Source organism: Phoenix dactylifera, chromosome 6, assembly GCF_051530095.1.
Source record: "Phoenix dactylifera cultivar Ajwa chromosome 6, Ajwa_hap1_PhDact_Kaust_v1.1, whole genome shotgun sequence".
Classification (NCBI taxonomy): domain Eukaryota; kingdom Viridiplantae; phylum Streptophyta; class Magnoliopsida; order Arecales; family Arecaceae; genus Phoenix; species Phoenix dactylifera.
The window spans coordinates 3,249,887-3,273,163 of record NC_143195.1 but is presented as its reverse complement, the minus strand read 5'-3'; the positions used below and the strand labels follow the sequence as shown (position 1 = coordinate 3,273,163).

Genomic DNA, 23,277 nt, shown 5'->3' with positions numbered 1-23,277 from the left:
TTTATTTAAAATCACAACTATAAGTTTGGTACCTATGAGAGACAAACTATTCTTCTGCAGCTGTGCTGTGAAGAACATCATATATTCAAAGATACTTTGGGACGCAGAGGATTATTTCTCAGCAACATGCCAACTAATCTCATGTAACACCAGAATGTTTCTGGATTTCCCTGTACCCTCCAGGCCCCTACAGACAACACAATGACATTGTTTTGTTGCTTGCACTAAAGATTCACCCAACCCTCATGGCATATATATATATATATATGTGTGTGTGCGTGTGTGTAACAAGAACAGAAGCTCGAGCAACGAGGCCTCACTCGCATCAAAATGTCATCTTGTTTCTGCAACAAGCTATCATGGAGCAAGCACTGTGTTTCCAGCCATCTCAGCGTAGAGATAAAATGGCTTCATTTTAGTGAAAAAATCTCTACTTCTGCACAAACTTGTCTAGTGCTGATGTGTCCAGGGCTGCAAACTCCTTAACAGCAGACAGAACGGCAAGCCCCAACTTCACAGCATCCTCATTGCTTGGTGCCTGTGGAAACACATTTAGATGGTGAGCATTCTAAAGATCAATAGTCCATATTGCCAAGTCCAGCATAAGGTAGGGCTTACCTCAATGTTGAGGGGCAGAACTGGATCATGAAGTGAGAGCCTCAGCAGGAACCAACCACCATGGCCTGAGACCCTAACCTGTATGAGCATCATGAAGCGACAATATTATTATCATTATTATTTCCAAATATATAGTTTTACAACCTGAAGAATGTTAAGCAATTTTCTGGTTGTATTTGCACGACTGTTTTCATAATCCACTCAAGATTCTAGTCCAGAATACCATAACATTGCTGAATGAGGTTGATCTGTGAAAGATAAAGGTTGCTATCAGAGCATGAATCAACCAAAAAAGTATCTTCAGGACAAAATGCCTAAATTCTCCATCGTAAATCCAGCAAGAATGGTTAATCTGACGAGGAAAGCAACCATGTGAATGCTTGTCAATGATCCATGAATCCTAAATATAGTTAATTTACTTAAGTTTTCAAGGGCACAAGCTGATATGTGAAAAACATGCCGACTTCAAGAACCACACAAGCTTAATTTAACGAGGTCCATAGGATCATGACCATGAGAAATGAATATACGAAAGGGCCTGATTGGGAAATCCAGCAGGAAACGAATATACAACAAAGGGCCTGATTGGGAAATCCAGCAGGATTGGACTACATTTCCTGCTGGATTCATGGATTAGGCAGCTTATTTGGGTATGACCATATTAATCCAACATCCCTTCAGCTAAAATCCTATGAGAGGGAAAAAAGAGGACCTCCATGGGTACTTTTTTTCCCCTTCTTTCTACAGACCAACAGACCCACAATCTGGGATATAGGATAGGACTTGAGCGGACCCCTAGAAGACTGCAGGCTAGAGGGGCAACAAGCCCAATTCCTGCAGGAATATATCCTGAATATCCAAACAGGCCCTAAAAGAATTACCAACCAAACTAACTTGTGCAAATCATATGAATGGTGAGTCTCACTGTTCATATGATGAAGAGTTTGATATCAACGGATGGAGAATGAGAAAGATACAATAGTCCTGGGCATTTAGTGACTTAATTTATTTCAGATATAGCAGCCAGTATTTCTTAAAAACCACAAATTCAAAAAATACCTCACATTGTTAGCAAAAAAAAGAAAAAGAAAATGGACATACGCCTTCGTAATTGATGGGTGCTTTTTTCAACTTTGGATCTGAGCTAGTTGTATTCTCCAAATGTTTTAGCACTACTTCTCCATAATCGCGAAAAGACCTGGAAGAAGCACCAAAACAAGAAACTTTAGATCCTTTACTCTTACGATAATACACATTTTGAGCTATAGAATTATAACCTGAACTATTTATAAAAATTTTAGAAGCATATTTAGCAAAATAGTACTCAGATTTTTTAGTCTGAAAAGTTCATATCTTTCAAACATTAACCTGCTAGAATTGAAGGATAAGATTTTCCACCCTTCTGATAAATCGAAATTGCAACCATTTAATAACTAAGCATTATTTTTATCATTGTTCAGCTTATTCAGTACAGAGATTAACTGGTAACTTTCAGGGAAAAAAGTCACATTCTCCTAAATTCTAACAAGAGAGGACCAGAATGAAAAGAAACATATCAAAAGCACTAGTAAGAATCTTGGTTCTATCGAGAAAGGGGCATCCAGAATACAAGTTTTCAGCCATTTCCTATTAAAGAAGAAAAGAGGGGGAAAACACATTCGAAATTACTGTCTGACATACCCTCCTTTAAGGTCTGCATGGTTCTGATCAATCTTCAATCTTAGTTCCACTGCTACAGCAGCTTCCTCCAGGCCCTCTATCAAGTCAGTCAGAACTTTGCTACCACTACCTGAACCAGAAGCTCTGGCAGAGGCAAGTTTGTTTAAGAGTTTGACCTGCAGAAAATGGCAAATCATACAAAAGAGAAGGGGAAATAGCATTTGCAAGAGCGCCAATAAATCCATTGTCTGCTGGTCGGGTTCCATGTGGAAAGAGGCATCTAAAGATCATTCAAATAAGTGATACAAGAAATGTAGAATGGACATGATAGATTATGCTTACACATGGTCGATTGTGTGCATACATGAGTAAATGATAGAAGAAACAGTTACTGGAATTGAAGCCTAATTGGCTGGCCTTGTTTCATGGATATGGCTCAATTTTACAGATTTGAAGCAACAAGTTAAAGTATTTTTCTATGTCCAGCTCTCAGCCTGATGCCAACCCTTCTGTGAGATGATGCAAGCCAACAAGGTTCTGGCAAGAGAGGGATCAGAAATAACTAGGGCCAACTGATGGGAATGACCTTAAGGTCATGCAGCTTATGCTCAGGAACCAGGGTGCAAGTCAAACAGAATTTAACAAAAGACATGTCAATATGGGGACGGGTAACTGCAAGGCATAAATAAAAATTCCACAGCAAACTCTGAGATACCTACCATGAGGTATGCTCCATCATCAAGCCAATGATTCTCCTTCAAAGCTCCATGGCCACTAGTTTCAATGGCCAAATGTGACTCTTCGCCAATAGAATTCTGCCACAGTTTTATGTTCAGTAAGATCCTGCTGTCGCAGTGATGGTTTAATGGGCTTTGATTCTTTTAGGGAAAAAAAATACAAATGAAAAATATGTCATAGTTCAAAGTAAAATGAATTGCATGCTGACTCAAGGAAACATAGGAAGCAAAGTTTTTTATGTGGCCTGAATCATCAGTTATGCACAATATATATCCCGAGAATTCAATATCAAACAAAACAGTTTTAGGAATCCTCTATTCCGCTTTATGATACATAATTTTAATTCAATAATGCAGAAAAGAAAACATAAAGCAGCTCATGATCTTCACAGTATACTTTCTCATTTAAAAAACTACAGACTTAGGTTGCTAATAAGTGCAAGATTGTAGAGTCAACTTGGTTTTACTAATGTAAGGTAGACCTATGCATTTAAGGTCCAACTTGCTTGGCCTGATTTCAAGCAGGTAAACATAGGTTTTTGGGACGATCTAGCTACAGTGGCATGATGGTCTGTTATTTAACATCATAAAAAAATGCTATTATGTCAATAATATATTTATTCTTTATATTAAAACTCCCACCCCTTGCAAAATATATCCTCCCTTTTCCTCACTCCAGTCTGTTTCCCCGTCCATCAACCTCCTTAACATCCACCAATAACCCCACGCCTCTACACCTGTTCTCACCATCTATCTCACTTCCTTTGAAGGTCAATGAACACTAACTTGTGCCGGACTAGATATAGTCTCTCCCTCCCTCCCTCCCTAAAGAATACCCACCCTAAAGCATAATTATATTATTTATTATATTTTTTTAAAAAAACTTAAAAATAATCTATAAGTTAACAATACACTATAACAACAATTTTTGATAGCAAAATATCATAACGCAATATAATATAATATAATATAATATATTATTATTATTATTATTTTATAATATATTGAATAGTGTAGTATCATTATACTATAATCAAGGTCTGCCAAACCACCCTGTTTGGCCTATACCGAGCCAACCCAATGGGGGAGCGGGTGATTCACCTACTTTTTTTCGGAATCGGCTCCAAGTCGGCCAAAACCGATTCCGAACCGATAGGAACCGGCCAGAATCGGCCGTGAACTACCTGGACTCAATTCGAACTGGCCAGTTTCGTGTGGAACCAGTGCGAACCAGATGGTTCCCATCGAGTCGGATTGGTTCTGAATCGGTCCCCCTCGCTCTCTTATGTTTTAAAGGTTGGTTGGGAAGGCTTGAGAAGTCTCAACTTATCCGAATATTCCCCTCCTTTCCCACGGTGAAAAATATGCTGATTTAGTACGATTGAGAAGGATTCAACCCTAAATAAGGTATGTCTCCTTTTTCTCTATCTCATTTTCTCTTATTTTTTTGCACACAAAAAATATCTTAAAATTTGCAAAATATGAAGAGATCATGCCAAAAAAAATTAGTTTGGCTTGATATTATGATATGTTATAGATCTATGGATAATCTCCACAATGACATTAAATTTTTTAATTTTTAGATTATATATATTTTTTAAAAAAATTAAAAATATATATTTGGATTAAAAAATAATAAAATATAAAAAAGTCAAAAAAATAGAAGCATCTTTAGAGGAATGCAAGCTACTCTCCAACTAAATTCGATGTCTATTTATTTAAGTAGTCAGAGAGTGACATTGGTTGGAATTATGGCTAAACGCTTTCAGGTCGGCACCATTGGAAGTGCAAATGGTGTCACACAGAATTCAAGGAAAGAGCATCAGGTTGAAGCAGCATTTAGTTGGTAGTTACTCCGGCGTATCTATCCGAAAATGTCCATAGAAGGTTCAACAACTAATGAAGCACTTCACCTATTTCAAAGCAATGAAAGAGAGGATTTCCAAGAAGGCGCAGGTGGACCGCCGAGCGGCAGCAGGGGCGGCTCAATACATGTGGGGGCCTAAGGCGAATCCAATGAATGAGGCCTTTTTTTTAAATAATAATTTTTTTAATAAATATAAAATATTTAAAAAAATGATATGAAAATGGATAGCTATCAAGTACACTATTTCAACAAAGATACATGAATCTAACAAAGATAGGCAAAAAATCTTTTTAATTTAATATTATTTTTGAATGGAAATGCAGAAAAGTAATTATCCTAAAAAAAGGGCCATAAAACTGATTAAATAACTGAGATAATGCTTGGCAATATTGTTTATCATGTCAAACAAGAGTGGAATAGGAAAAGGTCATCCCATGGCACTTCATGATCAAGGTAAAGAAAAGAATTTGTCCAAAAAGGAGCTTCCCTATAAGAGAAAGTAGAGGCATTATGGGAAATTGACTCTATCTAATTAATAAAAGCCCCATCCCTCCATCTCCCCTTCAAGTGAGTACCCAAGCAGCAACCGCAACATCACAGCACAGCAGCCATTCAACCCCCTCCCTCCTTCTCTCTCTACCACCCAAGAGGGGAGAAGAAACGGAGAGGAGAAAATTAAAAGAATCTCCACCCTCCAAGAAGTCCATTTCCAATCCCCCTTTCTTCCTGATGGCCCAGCTGGATCAGGAGTAATGTGAGGGAAGGAAAACCAAGACCAAAACCAAACAAGAGAAGGGATGAAAGATAAGAGTGGCTTCAGGCGTCTATCAAACCAACCAAATCCCTCCTCTCTCTCTCTCTCTCTCTCCATCCAAAACAAAACTACCATCCCCAACTTCCTAAATTTCCCCTCTGCAAGCCAAGAAACTCTCCACCTCCCTTCCATCAAGGGGGAAGACTCGATATGGGGCCTTCGCTTCCTTTTGGTCACGATCAGACCCCCTCTCTCTCTCTCTCTCTCTCTCCACCTCCCGGGGGCCTTCCATTAGCCTGGGGCCTTAGGCGACCGCCTCGGTCGCCTAAGGCTCGGGCCGGCCTTGAGCGGCAGAGCCACCTTCCTATCACTCTAGAGAGTCAGAAGAGACATCCGCTCTAAATAACGAGGAGGTACAGATCTAAGCTGCCATTCAGACGAGCCTGGATGATCAGTGGCAACAGATAAGGTAGCCAGGCATAAGGCTCGATTTGGGCCTCATACCACGAGTCGGACTTCGGTTCTGCAAGTAACAGGGCAGATCCAGAGTTCAGGAGGACCTTCTCAGTTAGAGAGGTCGTCGGTAGAGACGGTAGCCATATTGCATCTATACTAAGAACTTTTGGTAGTAAAAAATAGTCCTCCAGAAAAATTCCACTAGGATCCACCATCCAGAATTTAGTTCCACTCCAGCAAGAATTCGAAGCAGCAAAGAGTTAACACAATGCTAAAGAAGGATAAGAAAAAGAATATGTGGCGAGCTATTGGATCCTAATTCCACTTCAACCACATTCCAGCGAATGTGGAAGACAATACATACTATAAGTTTGTCATTTTCTCTATACAGGTTGCTGGTCCTGGTATATATCCTTCAGGACTGAAGGATATCTACAATGAGCTTCTTGACAATAATAAGAATCTAGAGAAGTAAATTGCCTCATACAAGAGCAAGTGGCCCGCATATAGACTGATAGTGATGTGTGATGCTTGGACCGGTCCTACCAGATGGAGCATTATCAACTTTTTGACAAATTGTAATACGATGACTTCCTTCCATAAGTCGGTTGATGCTTCTGATCAGGTACATGACGTCATGTACATCCTCAGATTGATGGAGGAGGTGATTGATCAGGTAGGAGAAAAGAATGTTGTACAAATCATCACTGATAATGGGCCATAATATAAGACCGTTTGAAAGATCTTGATGGAGCAGCGGCCACATATTTTCTGGACCCTATATGCTAAGGTTCGCCGTACCGGTCCGGGTCGGCGTACTGGTGGCCGGCCGGACCAGTACGGTACCGGTCGGTATCGGTATCGTACCGGCCGGTTCGCAGAGCCAGACATTTTTTTTTTATTTGAAAGAAGTGGCCCGTGGGCCACTTCTTCCTTAAAACCACGCGCGTGGCGCTGTGGTTCTCAAAAAAAAAAACCCGGCTTTTTTTTTATTTGAAAGAAGTGGCCCGTGAGCCACTTCTTCCTTAAAACCACGCGCCGGCGCGTGGTTTTTAAAACCACGCGCCACGCGGTGGTTTTAAAAACCACAGCGCGTGCGCTGTGGTTCCCCAAAAAAAAAAACCCGGTTTTTTTTTTTTTTGAAAGAAGTGGCCCACGGGCCACTTCTTCCTTGAAACCACGCGCGGCGCGTGGTTTTTGCAACCACGCGCGGCGCGTGGTTTTTGCAACCACGCGCCGCGCGGTGGTTTTTGCAACCACGCGCCGCGCGGTGGTTTTTGCAACCACGCGCCGCGCGGTGGTTTTTGCAACCACGCGCCGCGCGGTGGTTTTTGCAAACCACAGCGCGAGGCGCTGTGGTTCCCCCCCCAAAAAAAAACCTTACCGGTGCAAACCGGCGAACCGGTACGAGGCCGATACCGGCCGGTTCGCAGATGAAAACCGAAAAATACCGGTTTTCATCTGTTTCCGGTACCGGTCAAGGACCGGACCGGTACGTACGGACCGGTACAGGCCGGTACGGCTTTCTTTGCTATATGCTGCACATTGCATCGACCTCATATTGATGGACATTTCAAAAATTCATAGGACGCAGCAGACAGTGAAAACAGCCCAAACCATCACCAGATATATTTATAACCATACATGAATCCTATCACTGATGAGGAGGTATAAAGGAAAGAGATTTTAAGACTAGGAGTGACACGGTTTGCTACCAACTATGTTGCACTTGATAGCCTTCTTAAGAGGAAAGCAACCCTATGTTAGATGTTTGTTAGTCCCAAGTGGCAGAAAAAGTAAATTTGTGAGGGCTAGACTAAGAGAAGCACTGTCAAGGATTTGGTAACGAGGCAGATATTTTGGTAGCAGGCCGAGAAGATAATGAAGGCTATCAAACCATTGTACGAAGTACTTCGGACCGTGAACAGCGAGAGGTAGCCCCAAATGGATTTCTTGTATCATATAAAGGGTAAAGATTCAAATCAAGGAGGCAAATCCGACGTATGTCCAGAAATACATCGATATCATTGAGCAGTGGTGAGACTACCAGATAGGTAGAAACTTGCATCCAGCAGGTAAGCAAGAATATTAAAAATTATACTACTCTTGTACTTGTATAATTTTACTACGATAATTACGAACTCTATCTACAACATACTATCTGAACTTGAGGTTTTAGTATACCGTAGCTGGATCGATATGGATGACGAACATCTGGCCACTTTGTGTAATATGATTTACAAGATGGAGGCTGATCCAAAAGTCGTGGCCCTATGTCTACAAGAGGTAAGTTAACGTAAGTGACATGTTAACTGACATCTTAAATTATTAACGTATTACAATCCAGTTCTTTTTCACAGACCAAAATATTTAGAGAGGGCACTGATAGTTTTAGAGTATTGACAGCTGTCGTAAGTAAGAAAATTATGAATCCGGATATATTACATATCAACGATAACTATTACATGGCATTAGATGATTACTAGAATGATACTATCTTATATATAATTTTTTTCAATATTTTTGCAGCTAATTGATGGATTCATTTTGGTTTGTCCGTAAGAAATCTTAAGCGGCTAGCTATCTGAAGCCTCTCCCAGAAGATCTTCTCGAGTGGATGTGAGCGCAACTGGTTCACCTTCGGCCTAATCTACAGCAAACAGAGAAATCGTCTGACACAAAAGTGCCTCAACGACCTTGTATATGTTCACTATAATCTAAAGTTGAGGTTGAAGTGCATTTAGAAAGAAGTAGAGCTAAAGTACACATATCCAATCTATAATGCTTTCATTGACGATGAGGATGATCGGATGACTTGTAGGATAGCAACAAAAGTCGGAGCTTGATGAGCGAGAATCGCCTCCATGACCGGCTAGTTTTGTAGCTAGTAAGGCTAGGATCGATATAGTGCAATAAGCAGATTGCAACATTCCACGCATCCTTCCAGCTGATCAACCATAGCTACAGGGGTCACTAAGGAGCCGGTCATCACATGACTTCTTATCTGAGACATCTTCTCAGAGATATGATCGAGAGATGCTTAGATGAGACTACCAAGCTATCCGGTTAACTCAGTCAGGAGGGTGACATCCATCCCCTAACATAGCCAGGCGGAGAGGCGCACGAAAGCTAAGCAGGCAGAGAGGCGCACGAAAGTAAGCAGGCAGAGAGGCGCACGAAAGTAAGCAAGCAGAAAGATGCACGAAGTGTAAGCAGACTGTTGCTCAGCACACAAAAAGAAAAAGAAAAGGCACATGCACATATCCGAGCAGCACTGAGAGGGACGAGGGGGCAACCATGTGCCACACGACAGAGCGCCACGGCAGGGAGCGGGCAAAACCAACAAACCCCCATGGAGAGTAGAGGAGGAGCTAGTTCACTAATATTCAGAGACCAGGAGTAGCAACGATGATAGTTCTGGTAGTCATAGATCTGCGAGCCAGAAAGGAAGTGGACACGAGACCACCGTTTATAAGACCACCGTTACTTCAAACAATCTACACAAATATTTTAGATAAGTCATGAATCTAGATATTTTCAGGTTTACTGAAAAATTATGTTTATTACTTTATAACATGTCATGCACTATTATAAACCAATATAGATCTATGTAGAGAAGAATTAGATAAAGTTGTCTATCTTAGTATGTTAGTCGCAGAACCTAAGGATAGCAAATTTTTGTGTCAATATGTGCCAAATTTCCAATTGTTGTCACAAAATGACAGAATATTCGTACTTTGCTGGCTCCACGCAAGCATGATTAGTTGATTACGATATCCATGCAAAGATTTTGTAGTATGATAATGGTTTTTTAACATTCTAAAAACTTGCTCAAACGAGCCATATGGCCATACATTCTCTATTTACTGAAGGTTTATCAAAGAAGCTTGTGCTATGAGAAGAAATGTGGTTAGCGGTCACATTGAGAAGAAGGCATCAAATCTTTGCACCAAGTTCTATCATTCAAACATCATCGCACACATTTAAAAAAAAATAAAAAAGCTCATAAGACATAATAGTGCTTAACAAGTTAAATGTTACCAAGCGAATTGCTTCATCAATGACATTTTTGTACCCTCTTTTGAACCGGTGATGCTTTCCTCCTATGAAATGACAAAAAAAAAACAGTAGTCTAACATCTTTATTATCTTAAGTCCCTGAGAAACTGACTACTTACCTAGTTTCTTTTCAATAAATGCGGTCAAGCCATCTGAAGTCACGCTGTCGGTAACAATAGTAGTTCCTGGATGCTACTTGCAAGATCACAATCATAGAAAAGTAAATGCCGCTGTCATAAACATTATTTGCCATATGAAATGTTCAAGAGAGAAAGACTTACTTCCTCAAGTACTAGAGCTGACATTAAAGCAATAAGTCTATTACGGTTGAGCTCACGACCGCTGGAATCTACTGCAGCAGATCTGCATAAACTATTTTAATAACGACCAAGTGTGCATTATGACAAACAGCAAGATAACATAAGATATGCATCGTCACCTGTCAACATCTGTATCAAATATGATACCTAAATCTGCTTTATTCTCCAGGACTGCCTGGGTTATTGCTTTCATTGCAGCTTTATCCTCAGGGTTGGGAACATGGTTTGGAAACATGCCTGATGCCCCAAAAAAATTAAACAACAAATTCGATGCATTTGAACCATTGCACCATGAGAAAAAGTATAGTCAGACAAATGCAGTCAGCTGTTACCATCTGGCTCCAAAAACTGACTGCCAGTAGTAACCGCACCCAAAGGTTCGAGTACCTTTCCCTGGTAAAAGCAGTTAAATGAGCCCACAAAACTAGAAATACATAATTACAACGCTAACTTATCCATGAATGGAACTATAATGATTTTGAATCCATCTATGGGATAGTGTTATGAACTTATGATACTAGGGAACACGAGCATACAGAAAAACCATCCAGAATCAAGAATGCACAGTTGTGAATGAACTGACTTTATTCACCTAAAAATGTATAATATGTATCTGTCAATAGATCAGCCTGAGGGAAAACCGCATAATTGGTTAATTCATTTTGTCTAAGGAAACATCCACCTTGCTAGCTTCTTTAGCAGAAATCTAGTACCATGTTTGTAGTAATGATTAGTTGTAACTTACTGCAATTTGTTTTGTGGTGATAGCAATAATGTTGGAGGCAAAGAAGCTGCATTATATCATAACTCACACATTGTATATTTGCTTATTGCATTGATATCACACGAATGATATAGTAGAATGATTAATTAATAAATCTTCTAGGAAGAGTCATTTGATTAAACAGATTTATCTATAGTTATTTGTATGTGTTAAATAAGATAAAGGGGGTTTACCAAGGTACGCTATAACGTACCGAATCGGACAGTACGAGGCATACCATACCATACTGTTTCGGTACCGATATATGGTATGGAGGGCATGCCGACACTTGGTACGCTGAACTGGCCTCTATACCGGGCATACCGGCATAGTAACTGAATAGCACCGATATGAGACCTAGTACCGAGATGGTATACCTTGGGATTTACAAAAACATAGTTGATTAGATCAGTCTTATAGCTTGATCCACATCATCACTCCTCACATTATAATTGATTCACATGAAAGAAAAACAATTTAAATATCAATCACACCTTTGAGAAGTGATTGATTAGTGGATTAGCAAAGGAAGAAATGGGTAACATGGTGTGATAGTTACTCGTGTTTGGCACATGCCTTGCACATGCTTTAATCAGGAGTTGCAGTTATAACTCTACACAGAAGCATCTGGAATATAGTTATAGAAAATACTGGAAAAAAGAAATTACGGGAAGGCCTCATATTCAGCTTACATCTTGGACTCTGAGCTTTCCTTCTATATATAAAGAGAGATAGTTATAAACTTAGTATTTCTTTGTTTTTCTTTTTTCTTGGAAAGAGGTGCACGTGGGAACTATAGATAGAGCTAAAGATACGATCTAGTAGACATATAAAGTGAAATACATGGTTATCTTTGATGCAAAAGACTATCCTCATCCTTTGCATGCAATGGGTCACTACTTAGGTGTCATGGTAAACACAAGTTTAGAGTTTCATGAATATTACATAGGGACTGTATACTTTGCAGTGGAATAATAGCTCCAAGAATTGAAGCACAATTGATGAACACTAATAATTGACAAGTGACGCTAGCTCTGTGGATGTGTTTTTAAAACTGCCTTCAATTTTTTCCGTCCATCAAATACACCATCCAATATAATGTTTAGTAGAAATGATGTCTTCACATAAAGTGTGGTGTTCGCATAAACACATTAAACAATTTATGTTTCAACATGCTAAATGGATAGTCATGTGACTGTCATATGCCCAGCAGATTTTTGAATCTTTACGTGGCTATACATGAAATTTTTAAGACTACCCCAAACTCTTCCAATCTAACCATCTTAAAATATAACACCTTTTGCTTTTGCTGTAGCAGCAGACAGTTTGTATACATTTTGAGTGCCCACGATAGAGAATTGTAACATCTTATGAGCTCATCTTTAAAATGAATACATTGTCCTCTTGGTATTATCCTGAAGAATGATTTCTTAGATTTCTTGGTACTCATTCCACACAGAATATATTTTCTTTCTACTCTTCCCTAACGCATTCCTATGCTGAGAAATAATCGCTCTCAACAACGAGGGCTTCACTCTAGTTGCTAGATACTCATCTAAACAAGCCTGTCATGTAGAAGAATTATTAACAACAATAACAGGGCAAACATTAGATGGATTCATGTATATGATAAAACTACAAATGACCTAAAAAATTTCAGTGTGGATGACAACAATATGGATTCTTGACTTGAAATGGCTGTGATGAAAATCTGAGATTGTATTTGAGCATGTCAACTCAAGAATTTGCTCTACCTCATTCTGATAATGATTTTTTTCCCCTTTATCACAAGCTATTTTCAGCCATCAAAATGAAAATGAAGTAGTTAATATTGAGGGCATTTAGTTTGTTACTCGGGCCATAATGCCTTTAGATATATAAGATCCGTGCAGAATGATGTTGAAGAAATCATTCTGTCAAATGCAAGAAAAAAGACGATATATATCATTATACAGAGGTGGTCTTTGGGTGCCTACAACCCACTTATATAGGCACTTGAACCTTGTATAGGTTGCCAGCTACCAAAAGCGAAGTAAAATGTGCTTTTTAAGAAAGTTGGTTGGAATATGAGAGTAGTCCTACAAATTTCAAGTATGGCTATGCAATGATTTGAAAAGCTATTAAGCATATGATACTCTACTTGTACACAGGTATCCATTCAATTGTGTTTATGAAAGCATCTACTCACCCTCATGAAGATATCACATACTATTGCAAAGAATGTATCACAACATACAAGATAACTTTAAAAGGGTAGCGTTAGAGGGTCCACAAAGTTGATCTCACAGTGTTTTTTGGAGAATCAAGTCAATAAATTCGATACATGTCTCACCAGACATTATAGTGATAATGATTGGAGATTACATAAGTGAATGATAACATATGTGATGTACAATTCTCACAACAAAGTTGCTCTTCTTTGTGCTATTTATCACTTCCTAATTAATCAGGGAACTAAAACAAAGTTTCCTTAATAGCATGGGCAAATTTACAACAACAATGATTTTGAGTGACAAATTTACATTGAAAAAAGAACTTCACAATGCACTAGAAGTTAATATTTATGTACTCACAGGAAACATTTTACTCATAATCACTGCATGGTTGTGTTGTAAATATAAGAAATTAACATCAAATGCTTAATACTTTGATGTCTTTCATCATCAGACAACAATCAAAAATACTTCCTGTGATGGTGAGTCTTCAGGGTCATTGTTTTGAATTTATTTCACTAATTAAAGCTAGCATCTTGTTGTTATTCTTGATTTAATTTTGGATTTCTTTTAGATACATGTTTTGCTTTGAATTTGTTTATCTTGAATTCTACATTTCTATATCTACACAAAGAACATGAAATTACCGCAAAAAAACCACCTGCTCCATTCCCTGCATCCACAATTATGCGAAATCTCTCCAGTGGTTTCTCTGAAAGTAAAGGTCAAAAAAAATCAGTAAATTAATGGAGGACATTTTCCATACGGATTTGTAATAAGTCCTTCCCATATATGTGATGCAACACACTTGTAGGCCCTCCCCTTTAATGATAAATTGATATTTTATGAAAATGGGGCCCTCCCCTAATGTATGCACCCCCCCCCCCCCCCCCCCCCCTTTCCAAACTCCCAAAAGAACGGGACAGGTTAGGGGAGGACAGTTGTAGATTAGTAATTCAGGAAGTATTATACACTGAATGAATATAATTTGGAAATCTGAGTTGTAGGCTGAAAATCAAACTGGCAAAGCAATTTTGCGCTAAATAGTTTAAAATATGAGAAAAAGCATACCCACGTTCCCTGCAGCTTTACGAACTGCAGCTACGAGATCAGCAGTATAAACTACCATGTAATCCACCTTACTAATAGCTGCATTTGCAGCTTCTTCTGATTCCTTCAGACTTGTATCTGTGACCTTCTCAAATATATTTGCAGCATGCTCCAAGATGTCTTTGATGTCAGCTTTTCCAAGTCCACCAGCATTAGTGAAAAACTTAAAGCCATTGCGATTGTAGGGAAGATGACTAGCTGTACACAACAAAATCATCTCAGTGAACCTGAGTACCAGCTGATAGAGGTTGCATAGCAAGATCTCTGGGCAAAAGTTAATTAGCGAGTATGAAGATATTATGAAATAAGATGATGAAAATTCCAAAGATAGTTTCATTTAAAAGGCTAGAGGCTTACATATCATATAAATTTTGATTAAACAGGATTAAAAATGGAGGAAGCCAAGAAAACTAGAGGGAATTCATAAAAAATGTTTTGATGAAACTCAAAGAGAATGAAATGCTCTAGGTAGGATTAGGACAAGAAGCAAGCCATGAAAAAACCAAACAAAACCCACAAAACAGTGACAGATCTCTCAACAATGATTATGATAAGCATGGTATGCCATACCACCCCGAACTCGACGGTATGGAGTGTACCGTACCATAACGATTCGGAACTGGTATCGGGTACGGATGGCGTACCGACACTCGGTATGCCAAAAAAACTTCATTCTATACCGTACCGATACTGTGCTAGTGTGGTACCGGTACAGGATCGGTTACCGAGACAGTGAACCTTAATGACAAGGTTCTTAAGAATCCCCCAAAACCTGAACATCAAGGATAGCCATGCAGTATGCTTTGAATGCAGGTAGTTAAACCTATTCAACTGGTCCTCAGCAATGTAATTCCTGAAAAATTTATGCCAACCCATGTGACAAGTTGTAAGATACTATATGCAGCCATTTGTTGCAGACCTAGTTTATTTAAGTTCTGAACCTGTGAAGCACTCACTACATGCCCCTTGGTGTGAGCCAGCTATTTCCCATTTGCATTTTATAAGCCCTGAGTAGATGCAATTTTGTTGGAAATCAAGGTTCAACTTGTGAACAGGATAACACCACACAACTCGAAAAGACAGTCAATTAGAGATTGAAGCTCTCTATAAAAGTCCCACCCACACTTAATACAAATAAATAGATTATATTATATCTGTCAAATGTCTCCAAAGAGACACCCCATGATGTCTTGAATTAATTAAATAAATTTTGGTTTCACTTTAATAATTTTGGTGGCTTCAGTAGCTTTGGCAGTTCAGATAAAGCACAGCAAAAAAAAAAAGAAAGCATTAAAAAAGAATCATTTAGTATGTTAAAAAAATAAAGTAAAATGTATTGTTTTCAACCTTTAATCATGGTTCCGTGCTGAAATAATGAAATAACGTGTATGTACATATAGGACGTAAGCATGCATAGGTGTATTTATGTATATAATTATTGAAAAAGATAAAAGATTTAACCATTGCATCACATATCATCTAACTCAATTTTTTGTTTAATGACAATTAGATACCAGAATCTAAATTTCTAACAGGTGTAAGCTCCAGGATGGAACGCATGGGATCCAGATGCCAGAATGTTAACACATGTTCAGAAAACTTGCAAATTTAAAGCTTAATCTTGGAAAATGCTTATCAAAATAATAAGAAATGAAGAAATGCCTAAAAAGCATCATGAATTGCTCATATGTACAATAAGTTTGGCCCAAAAGAAAAGTTTTGAAAGAAACTCTAAAGCTAAGGTTCTGGCTGAAACTGGAAATTTTCCATTTCAGTTTTAAAGTTTCAGCTCCCATGATCTAGAGAATAATTTAGCTCATTTAAAAATCAGGAATTATGATAGAATTGATCAAAGTTTTGGAGAATATTATTATGATAGTCATCACCATCAAAAAACATGAAAGAAAAAAATAAATAGAACAAAAATTCTTGCTTTACTGTATTTTGGAATAGACTCAACACAGAATATACACTTCCAGTGCATAAGGATGATAGGTCACACAACCATAACATGACACACGGAACAGTTTGGAACAGGTGGTCTCCATGCCATGTTACAAGGATTTCAAACTTGATTAGTATGAATAGTAAGAACCACAGTTTACTTGCATATTCCCCAGCAAAAAGGCATGGATGAATCTATGTGGCAACCATCCAAAATCTAGGAACGATTAAAAAGCTATAACATGACACACTGAACAGTTTGAAACAGGTGGTCTCCCTGCCATGTCACAAGGATCTCAAACTTGATTTGTATGAATAGTAGGAACCACGGTTGCATATTCCCCAGCCAAAAGGCATGGATGAAGCTGTATAGCAACCATCCAATCTAGGAACAATTAAGAAAGTATTACTCATATAAAACCTACATTGCTGTGAATTACAATGTATATATATATACAAGTCATCTGAAGTATATGAATTTTTCCTTAATCCTAAAGCCATTTGACAAAAATAAGAATTTTTCGAGATCTTCCCAAATTCTCTATTATTCTCCATATTTTCTTGGTTGGGCATTTTCTGTTGCATGATCCTCAAGAGGAAAAAGTAACTAAATAAACTCTAACATTGTTCTGATTTTCCCATGACTATCATGGGCCTGATGTTTTTTTACAACTTTCTGCCATACTGCTGCAATATCTAGATTCACAATTCACAACAAGCTTGAATGACAGTAAAATGAAAAGGTTTTATTCATGTCAGTTATGTCAGAATTACATGATATCAAACATTTAGGGTTTTCTTTTAAAAAAAGGAAAAAGATTAGAACATACCTGTTATCATTATGGACCCATCAACCGGACAAAGGAAATTCTCATCTTCTGTAAGTGTACTGTTGAACATTGCTGGTGTAGATGCCAATCTGCATGAAGAATTGGCACACATCAGTATGGCCTGTCTCATCTCTATTCTTCATTATATATTTTGAAGAATTATGTGAGAAGACATTGTTGTTTTTTAAGTGACAAATCAAGTCATAGATCACACATTTTCCTTAGAATCATACTTGATGATGCTAGAGCTTACTTTGCTTTTTAGGAATGCAGACAGAATGGATGCACCAGTTGATGAAGATTATTTGTATCTTATCATGGCTAAAAGTAGGCATCTAAATAAGAATAAATAATGGAGAGGTAAGATAGTATTTCAAGTTTTCAACTCACCCATACTGAATAACATCTACTCCAGTACTAGCAATTCCATGAGAAACTGCATCCTGGAAGTTGACAATTAAACTTCAGTAGTCAAACAATTATATCACAATTGATGAAGATTGAGTAGATTAAAATATGCTAAATACACTTAGTTTCTTAATGTTAAATAAATTGAACCTATAAGAGTATCATGCCCAAATAAGCTACTTTTTCATTATGAACAATTCTTTTCTTAATCTTTATACTTATTACTGTATAAACAAAATTGGGAAGAAAAATATATGCAGCACATAAACTCTGTGAATTGCCCATGACCAAACTGTCTATAAAAAATGGAGTGTGAGTATAAACTAACCCAAAAGAAAACGGGTTAAGAATGACAAATAGCAGGACAAAAAAGGAAGAAACACGGATTTAACTTAGCATTATATGAACAATTAGCAATGCTTCTTCAACATAGGCAGTGGATTAAGTCACTGATATATTTGCATGAAACAAAAGGTTAGAGCAATGCTTCTTCAAAATAGTCAGTGAATTAAGTCACTGATATATTTGCATGAAACATAAGGTGTATGTGGATGGCTTGCATGTCTTAGACTAATTGTAATTTTTGTATGTTGAGGAATAAATCTTTTGAACCTAAATATTCAAGCTGATATTATCTGCTAGAACTGAAGCATGCTCAAAAGGAAAGAAAGAAAAAAATCAGTCAATAACCTGTAATTTCTGAGCAGATATTCGTGAATCATGACCAACAGAAATTCTTAGGCGTTTTGATTCAGATGGTTTCTTTTTTTCCAATAACCATGCAGCAAAAGAAGCAGCTATAGCTTTTGTGACAGGTTCGGTAAGATTTACAGGTTCCCCCTCGACACCAGCAACAGCAACACCTCGAATATCGCTGTAAAAAAGAATAATAAAAAGATGATCTTAGCTAACTGAAGGCCAGAGATAAAAATTAACAAAGACAGAATGGACATCTTTCTAATCAACTTGTTAGTAGACAATGCAACTTATGACGGTGGAAAGAATAAACTATCTGCAGCTGCATCATGTATTTTTCCCATGAAAGTCTCAGTGTCAGGCCTGTTGCTTGCTTAAGAAGCAAAAGAAGTTAGTGACAAGGGGATCTAACTTCACAATATTTTTTGAGGAGACAAAAGATGGAAGTGAAGGGCCAAAAATTTACTCTAAGGCGCCTACGATGTTTCCTGGCAAACTTGAGTCAAGCAAATGGGTCAAGCTAACCCTCCTATATGCTGACCACTGTGGATTTCTTGGTTAAATAAAACATTTTTAGAAGGGAAAAAAATCTACAAGACATACTAACATTTATGCAATGCAGCTACATGAATAAAGAATTTGAATTATGAAGAAACCATTTTATCATCTCAGACCTAATACAAGTGTTCATTATCAAGTTATCAACACTTAAGTTACTCAACCAACATAAGTTAAACATTTTACATACTGATCTAAAGATGTAAAAATGTAGAGAACAATATAGTACATTTCAGAAAAAAACACAATCTAGAGATGATGTAATCTCAATACATGAAACAAATAAAGGTATTTACATTGACAACAAAGAAACAACTACTCCTTGAAAATATATCTTTTGAATTGGAAACCAGCTCCTGGAAGAAGCACTAACTTATCTACAATGCCATGGCACTTTAGTACCAACCTAGTTCACACCATGGTGATCAAGTTTTTAAATCCCATGGGATCGGGGTGTCTCGGTTTCTCCATGGAACAGGATGCCTCATTATCCCGCCATCTTGGCAATGGTACCGATCATGCATCCCAGTAGATATCCTCCATCTCTCTCCCCTTCTTTTTTCTTTTCTTTCTTTCTTTTTCATCCTTCTTTCTTTCCTTTTCTTCTTTGTTTTTCATCTTTCTTTCTTTCTTTTTCTTCTTTCTTTCCTTCCTCCCTTTCTTTTTCTTCTACCTTCCTTTCTTTCCTTTTCTTTTTGTCCCTTCCTTTATTTCTTTTTTTCTTTTTCTTCTTCTTTCTCTTTTCTTCTATCCTTTATTTCTTTTTCTTCTCCCTTCCTTTCATTCTCTCCTTTTTCTTCTTTCCATTCACTTTTACCTTTTCTTCATCTTTCCTTCCTTTTTTTTCCTCTTTCTTCTTCTCTCCCGGCATGGATGGGTTTCCTAATCCCAATCCCGTCTCAGTCCCATTATCTCATAAGAACGGGACGGGATGGCTAAGATGCCCCCCATCCGCCGGGACTTAAAACTTTGATGTTGATGTGGCACAGCATTACCACTTTTTCATAGTTCAGAGCAACTGGATAAAAGATAAAGCTAATTACCCCCATACACCCTGCAGGCGGCCAGATCCTCATTCTGTCTCTACCACAAATATGTAAGTAAACCATTTGCAGACTATTTCCAGTAAAAATTGTCATTGTCTGATTCAACAGGAATAACTTAAAGCAAATGAAGACAGTGTTCCTAACAGTCATAAATTTCGACTTAAATCACTTCAGTTGTATGGTTGGTATCTTGTAGGACTTGACATTATGATCTAATGATGTTAACAAAGCCAAAAATGTACCTTCCATTTTGAAGCTTGAGAAAGTCGACTTTCTTGAAGGATGAAACAGCACTAGTACATTGAGCAGCTGCAAGAAAAATTATAAAAAGAAAAATTAATAAAATCAAGGCAAGCAAAAGAAAGAGGAAATAGACACTGACCAACAAAAAATGCTTTATAAATAAAATTGTGCTGTCAGCGACTTGCACAACAAAAATTCTCCATTATAATAACAAAAATGAAAGAGAATTAAACATATATTCAAAGACAACTAAATGCAAAATAGTTCATTAAAGCACACTATTTTGAAGTTAGGAACTTAACATCACACTTTAGGTCAACCTGAATAGTGAGAGTCTAGAACAGACCATGGCAATGGATACTTGCTCGGTTCCCAAGATCAATCCTGTGTGTTGTTAAGGTATGCAACTGCATGGCTGACTTGTCAGGCCATGCTAATCTCCATCCCTGCAAGGGATGTGTACTGCGCATTCTAAGAGCACAAGAGTTACTGGAAAATCTGGTGTGTGATTGCCTATTCCAATGACAATGCTGTGCCAGAAATACATTTTGAGTAGAATTCCCTGATTTTGCTGCACGAAATTTGGAATTTTATTAGATCTATATCTTGCGTCACTTTAATCAAACATGTAACATGAAATGAGTGGTCATTACTCATGGATTAAACATTTAAGGTTTTTCAGCTGCATTTTTGATAATTACAGTGATTTCGCTGTTAAAACTTTAAAAGCCAATAATAGATAAGAACAGCAATAGAAATAAATTTGATGAATTAATATATAGAAGCTAATGTCTCCTGCAATAAACACTAAAACAACTCCACCAACCTTATGTCCGTTAAAAACGTCACAAACCATCATATTGGGCGATGTCTTATTCTATGATCAAACATCATTAACAGGGTTGCTAGGATGAAAGAAAGGATCTGTTAATTTCCAACAATTTCATACACAGAATCCGACAGATCAGCAGCCAAAATCTGTCTCTCTTAATTCATCCTTTTTTCTGATTAACTTTTTTCCAACAAGAAATACTACAAAGACTTTCTCTAAGGGCTTGAAATAAAAATTAAACCTCCAAAGGATCTGCCATTTAAAAGTTGACTCTAGACCCAGCCACCCAAAGTTACCTCCCAAAATAGAACTTAAGGCTACCTTCAGAAATGAAAGCTATATGATAATTTGAATAAAAGCTTATCCGGATGCTCTATGTACACTTCCAACCAACAAATTAAATTAAATTCAGATAACCCTATACATCAAGTTCAGGACTCCACTCATTATTGATTTGAATTAGCTCATCTATAGCTGTAAGATTTAAAAAGCCCTGCAGTTTTTTACTCCTTGCTTAGGGATAAATGGCTCGAACTCTTAGTTCCCATAATGGAAAAGAAGCTGCCATCCTAACCATCATACCACAAGACATAAACTCCAATTTAAACTGCACTTCGAATTACCATTCTCATGCAAAAGAACACTATATTTCCCCTAAGATAACAACTCAAATTAAAACTCCACAAGGAACCATAGCAACAGGACATCACTTGATTGACTGATCAAAAGCATATAAACCACCAAACTCAGGAAGAGTGTCCTACATATCATTCACATGCAAAGAAATTTCATCAAAGAATCCAGCGAATACAAATTTGTCCAATCTTTTTACAGCATAAAAACCTTTTCATCACTGTAAAAGTCGATCGAAGTATTATCAGGCTCGGCAGCGCCATAAGAAACCATAAACCCACAGGTTCTTGCACCGAATGAGGAGTTTCTACGGGTCCGAGCTAGTTTAAGCAGCCAAGATCCAAAATTTCCAGGATTTTACGCACGGCCAAGTCAAAAGAACTACTGCAACAGAATTTTTATATGAAAGAATAGAAATCCCTAAATCCGACAACAAATCGGGTCCAATAATTCGACTACTATCAAGAAGAATCGATCGAACAACAGAAAGCTGGCTCGGGCAGCCAAGGTTGCGAAAAATCTAAGGTTTTAAGCACGAATGGATCAGAATTACCCCATAGGATCTCCCTTTACAGACATTTGGTTAAAAAGAATTTGGAAATCCATTAAATCGAACTATAGAAATCCAGTTCATCATAATCGAAAGAGAAAGTGGAGGAGACGAGAGAGAAACCTGCCATCATATCCGACCGGAGGTGGAGGAATCGATTGTCTCGGACGGAGAAGACGAAGGAGAACGGCTAATGCGGAGGGTTGGACATAAAGAAGAACGGAGAGCACTCTGATGTAATATGCAAATTCGTTAGGGACTTAACGAAATAATTAATTATTTCCGATTCACCCATGGTAGTCAGGGCGATTGAATCGCCGGGAACTGGTTTAAAGTTGATACAGTGATTATATGGTCCAGATTGTAAAACAAGAAGGCACTGCTAGTAGCGCTTGGATTATTCATGATGAACAAGGTGGTATTCCCATTTTTAGATATTCTAAAGCTGTTTAATACAAGAGTATTACTTGCCAAACTAGTTAGCTAGATATAGGCCCATTTGGAAAAGCTGTTGGTAGTACAGCTTTTATAAAAAATTGTTTGTTGTTTAGTAACTACATTTATAAAGTATTGTGCTACTTTAATATATGTTTGATAAATAAACTGAGAAAGTACTTTTGGTATCACAAAATAACCATAAAGAATATTGCATAGTATTATACAACAGAGGATAATAAAATATAATATATATTAATACATAAATAGATGATATAGTATAAAATTACTGTAATGTAATATAATATGATTATAATATTGTAATATAATATTAGATAATATAGCATAATAATTTAATAAAATATTAAATTATTTAACATACCATATCAATGTATTATGATATAATGTAATATAATATTATATTTATAGTATAATACAATAATAAAGGTATAAAATATTATATTTATTAGCATAAATTAATTTTTTTATAATATAATAAATTTTCTACTTAGGTGATAAAATTGGTTAAACAATTATTAAAGAGATA

The 23,277-nt window shown here is 37.4% G+C and overlaps 1 protein-coding gene across 5 annotated transcripts; it reads right to left on the bottom strand.

Annotated features, from left to right (window-relative positions):
• Positions 1-35: 35 nt before the first annotated feature.
• On the bottom strand, positions 36-22,685 carry LOC120110893 (uncharacterized). 5 transcript variants are annotated; one of them, XM_088723166.2, is made up of 18 exons: positions 22,419-22,551; positions 20,627-20,851; positions 20,280-20,346; positions 18,428-18,611; positions 17,720-17,772; positions 17,330-17,418; positions 14,517-14,753; positions 14,093-14,157; positions 10,802-10,862; positions 10,589-10,706; positions 10,431-10,512; positions 10,269-10,341; positions 10,133-10,194; positions 2,997-3,155; positions 2,299-2,453; positions 1,720-1,816; positions 619-696; positions 36-538 (listed from the first exon to the last, which is right to left on the bottom strand). In XM_088723166.2, exons 1-18 carry the CDS (start codon positions 22,426-22,428, stop codon positions 431-433), a joined length of 1,923 nt encoding a protein of 640 aa, XP_088579292.1. In that variant the 5' UTR covers positions 22,429-22,551; the 3' UTR covers positions 36-430. The 5 variants fall into 5 exon arrangements, with proteins under 5 accessions (XP_088579292.1, XP_038982764.1, XP_088579294.1 ...); XM_039126836.3 differs by having other exon boundaries at positions 2,997-3,092; XM_088723168.2 differs by having other exon boundaries at positions 20,601-20,851; positions 22,419-22,506.
• Between the last annotated feature and the right edge of the window lie 592 nt (positions 22,686-23,277).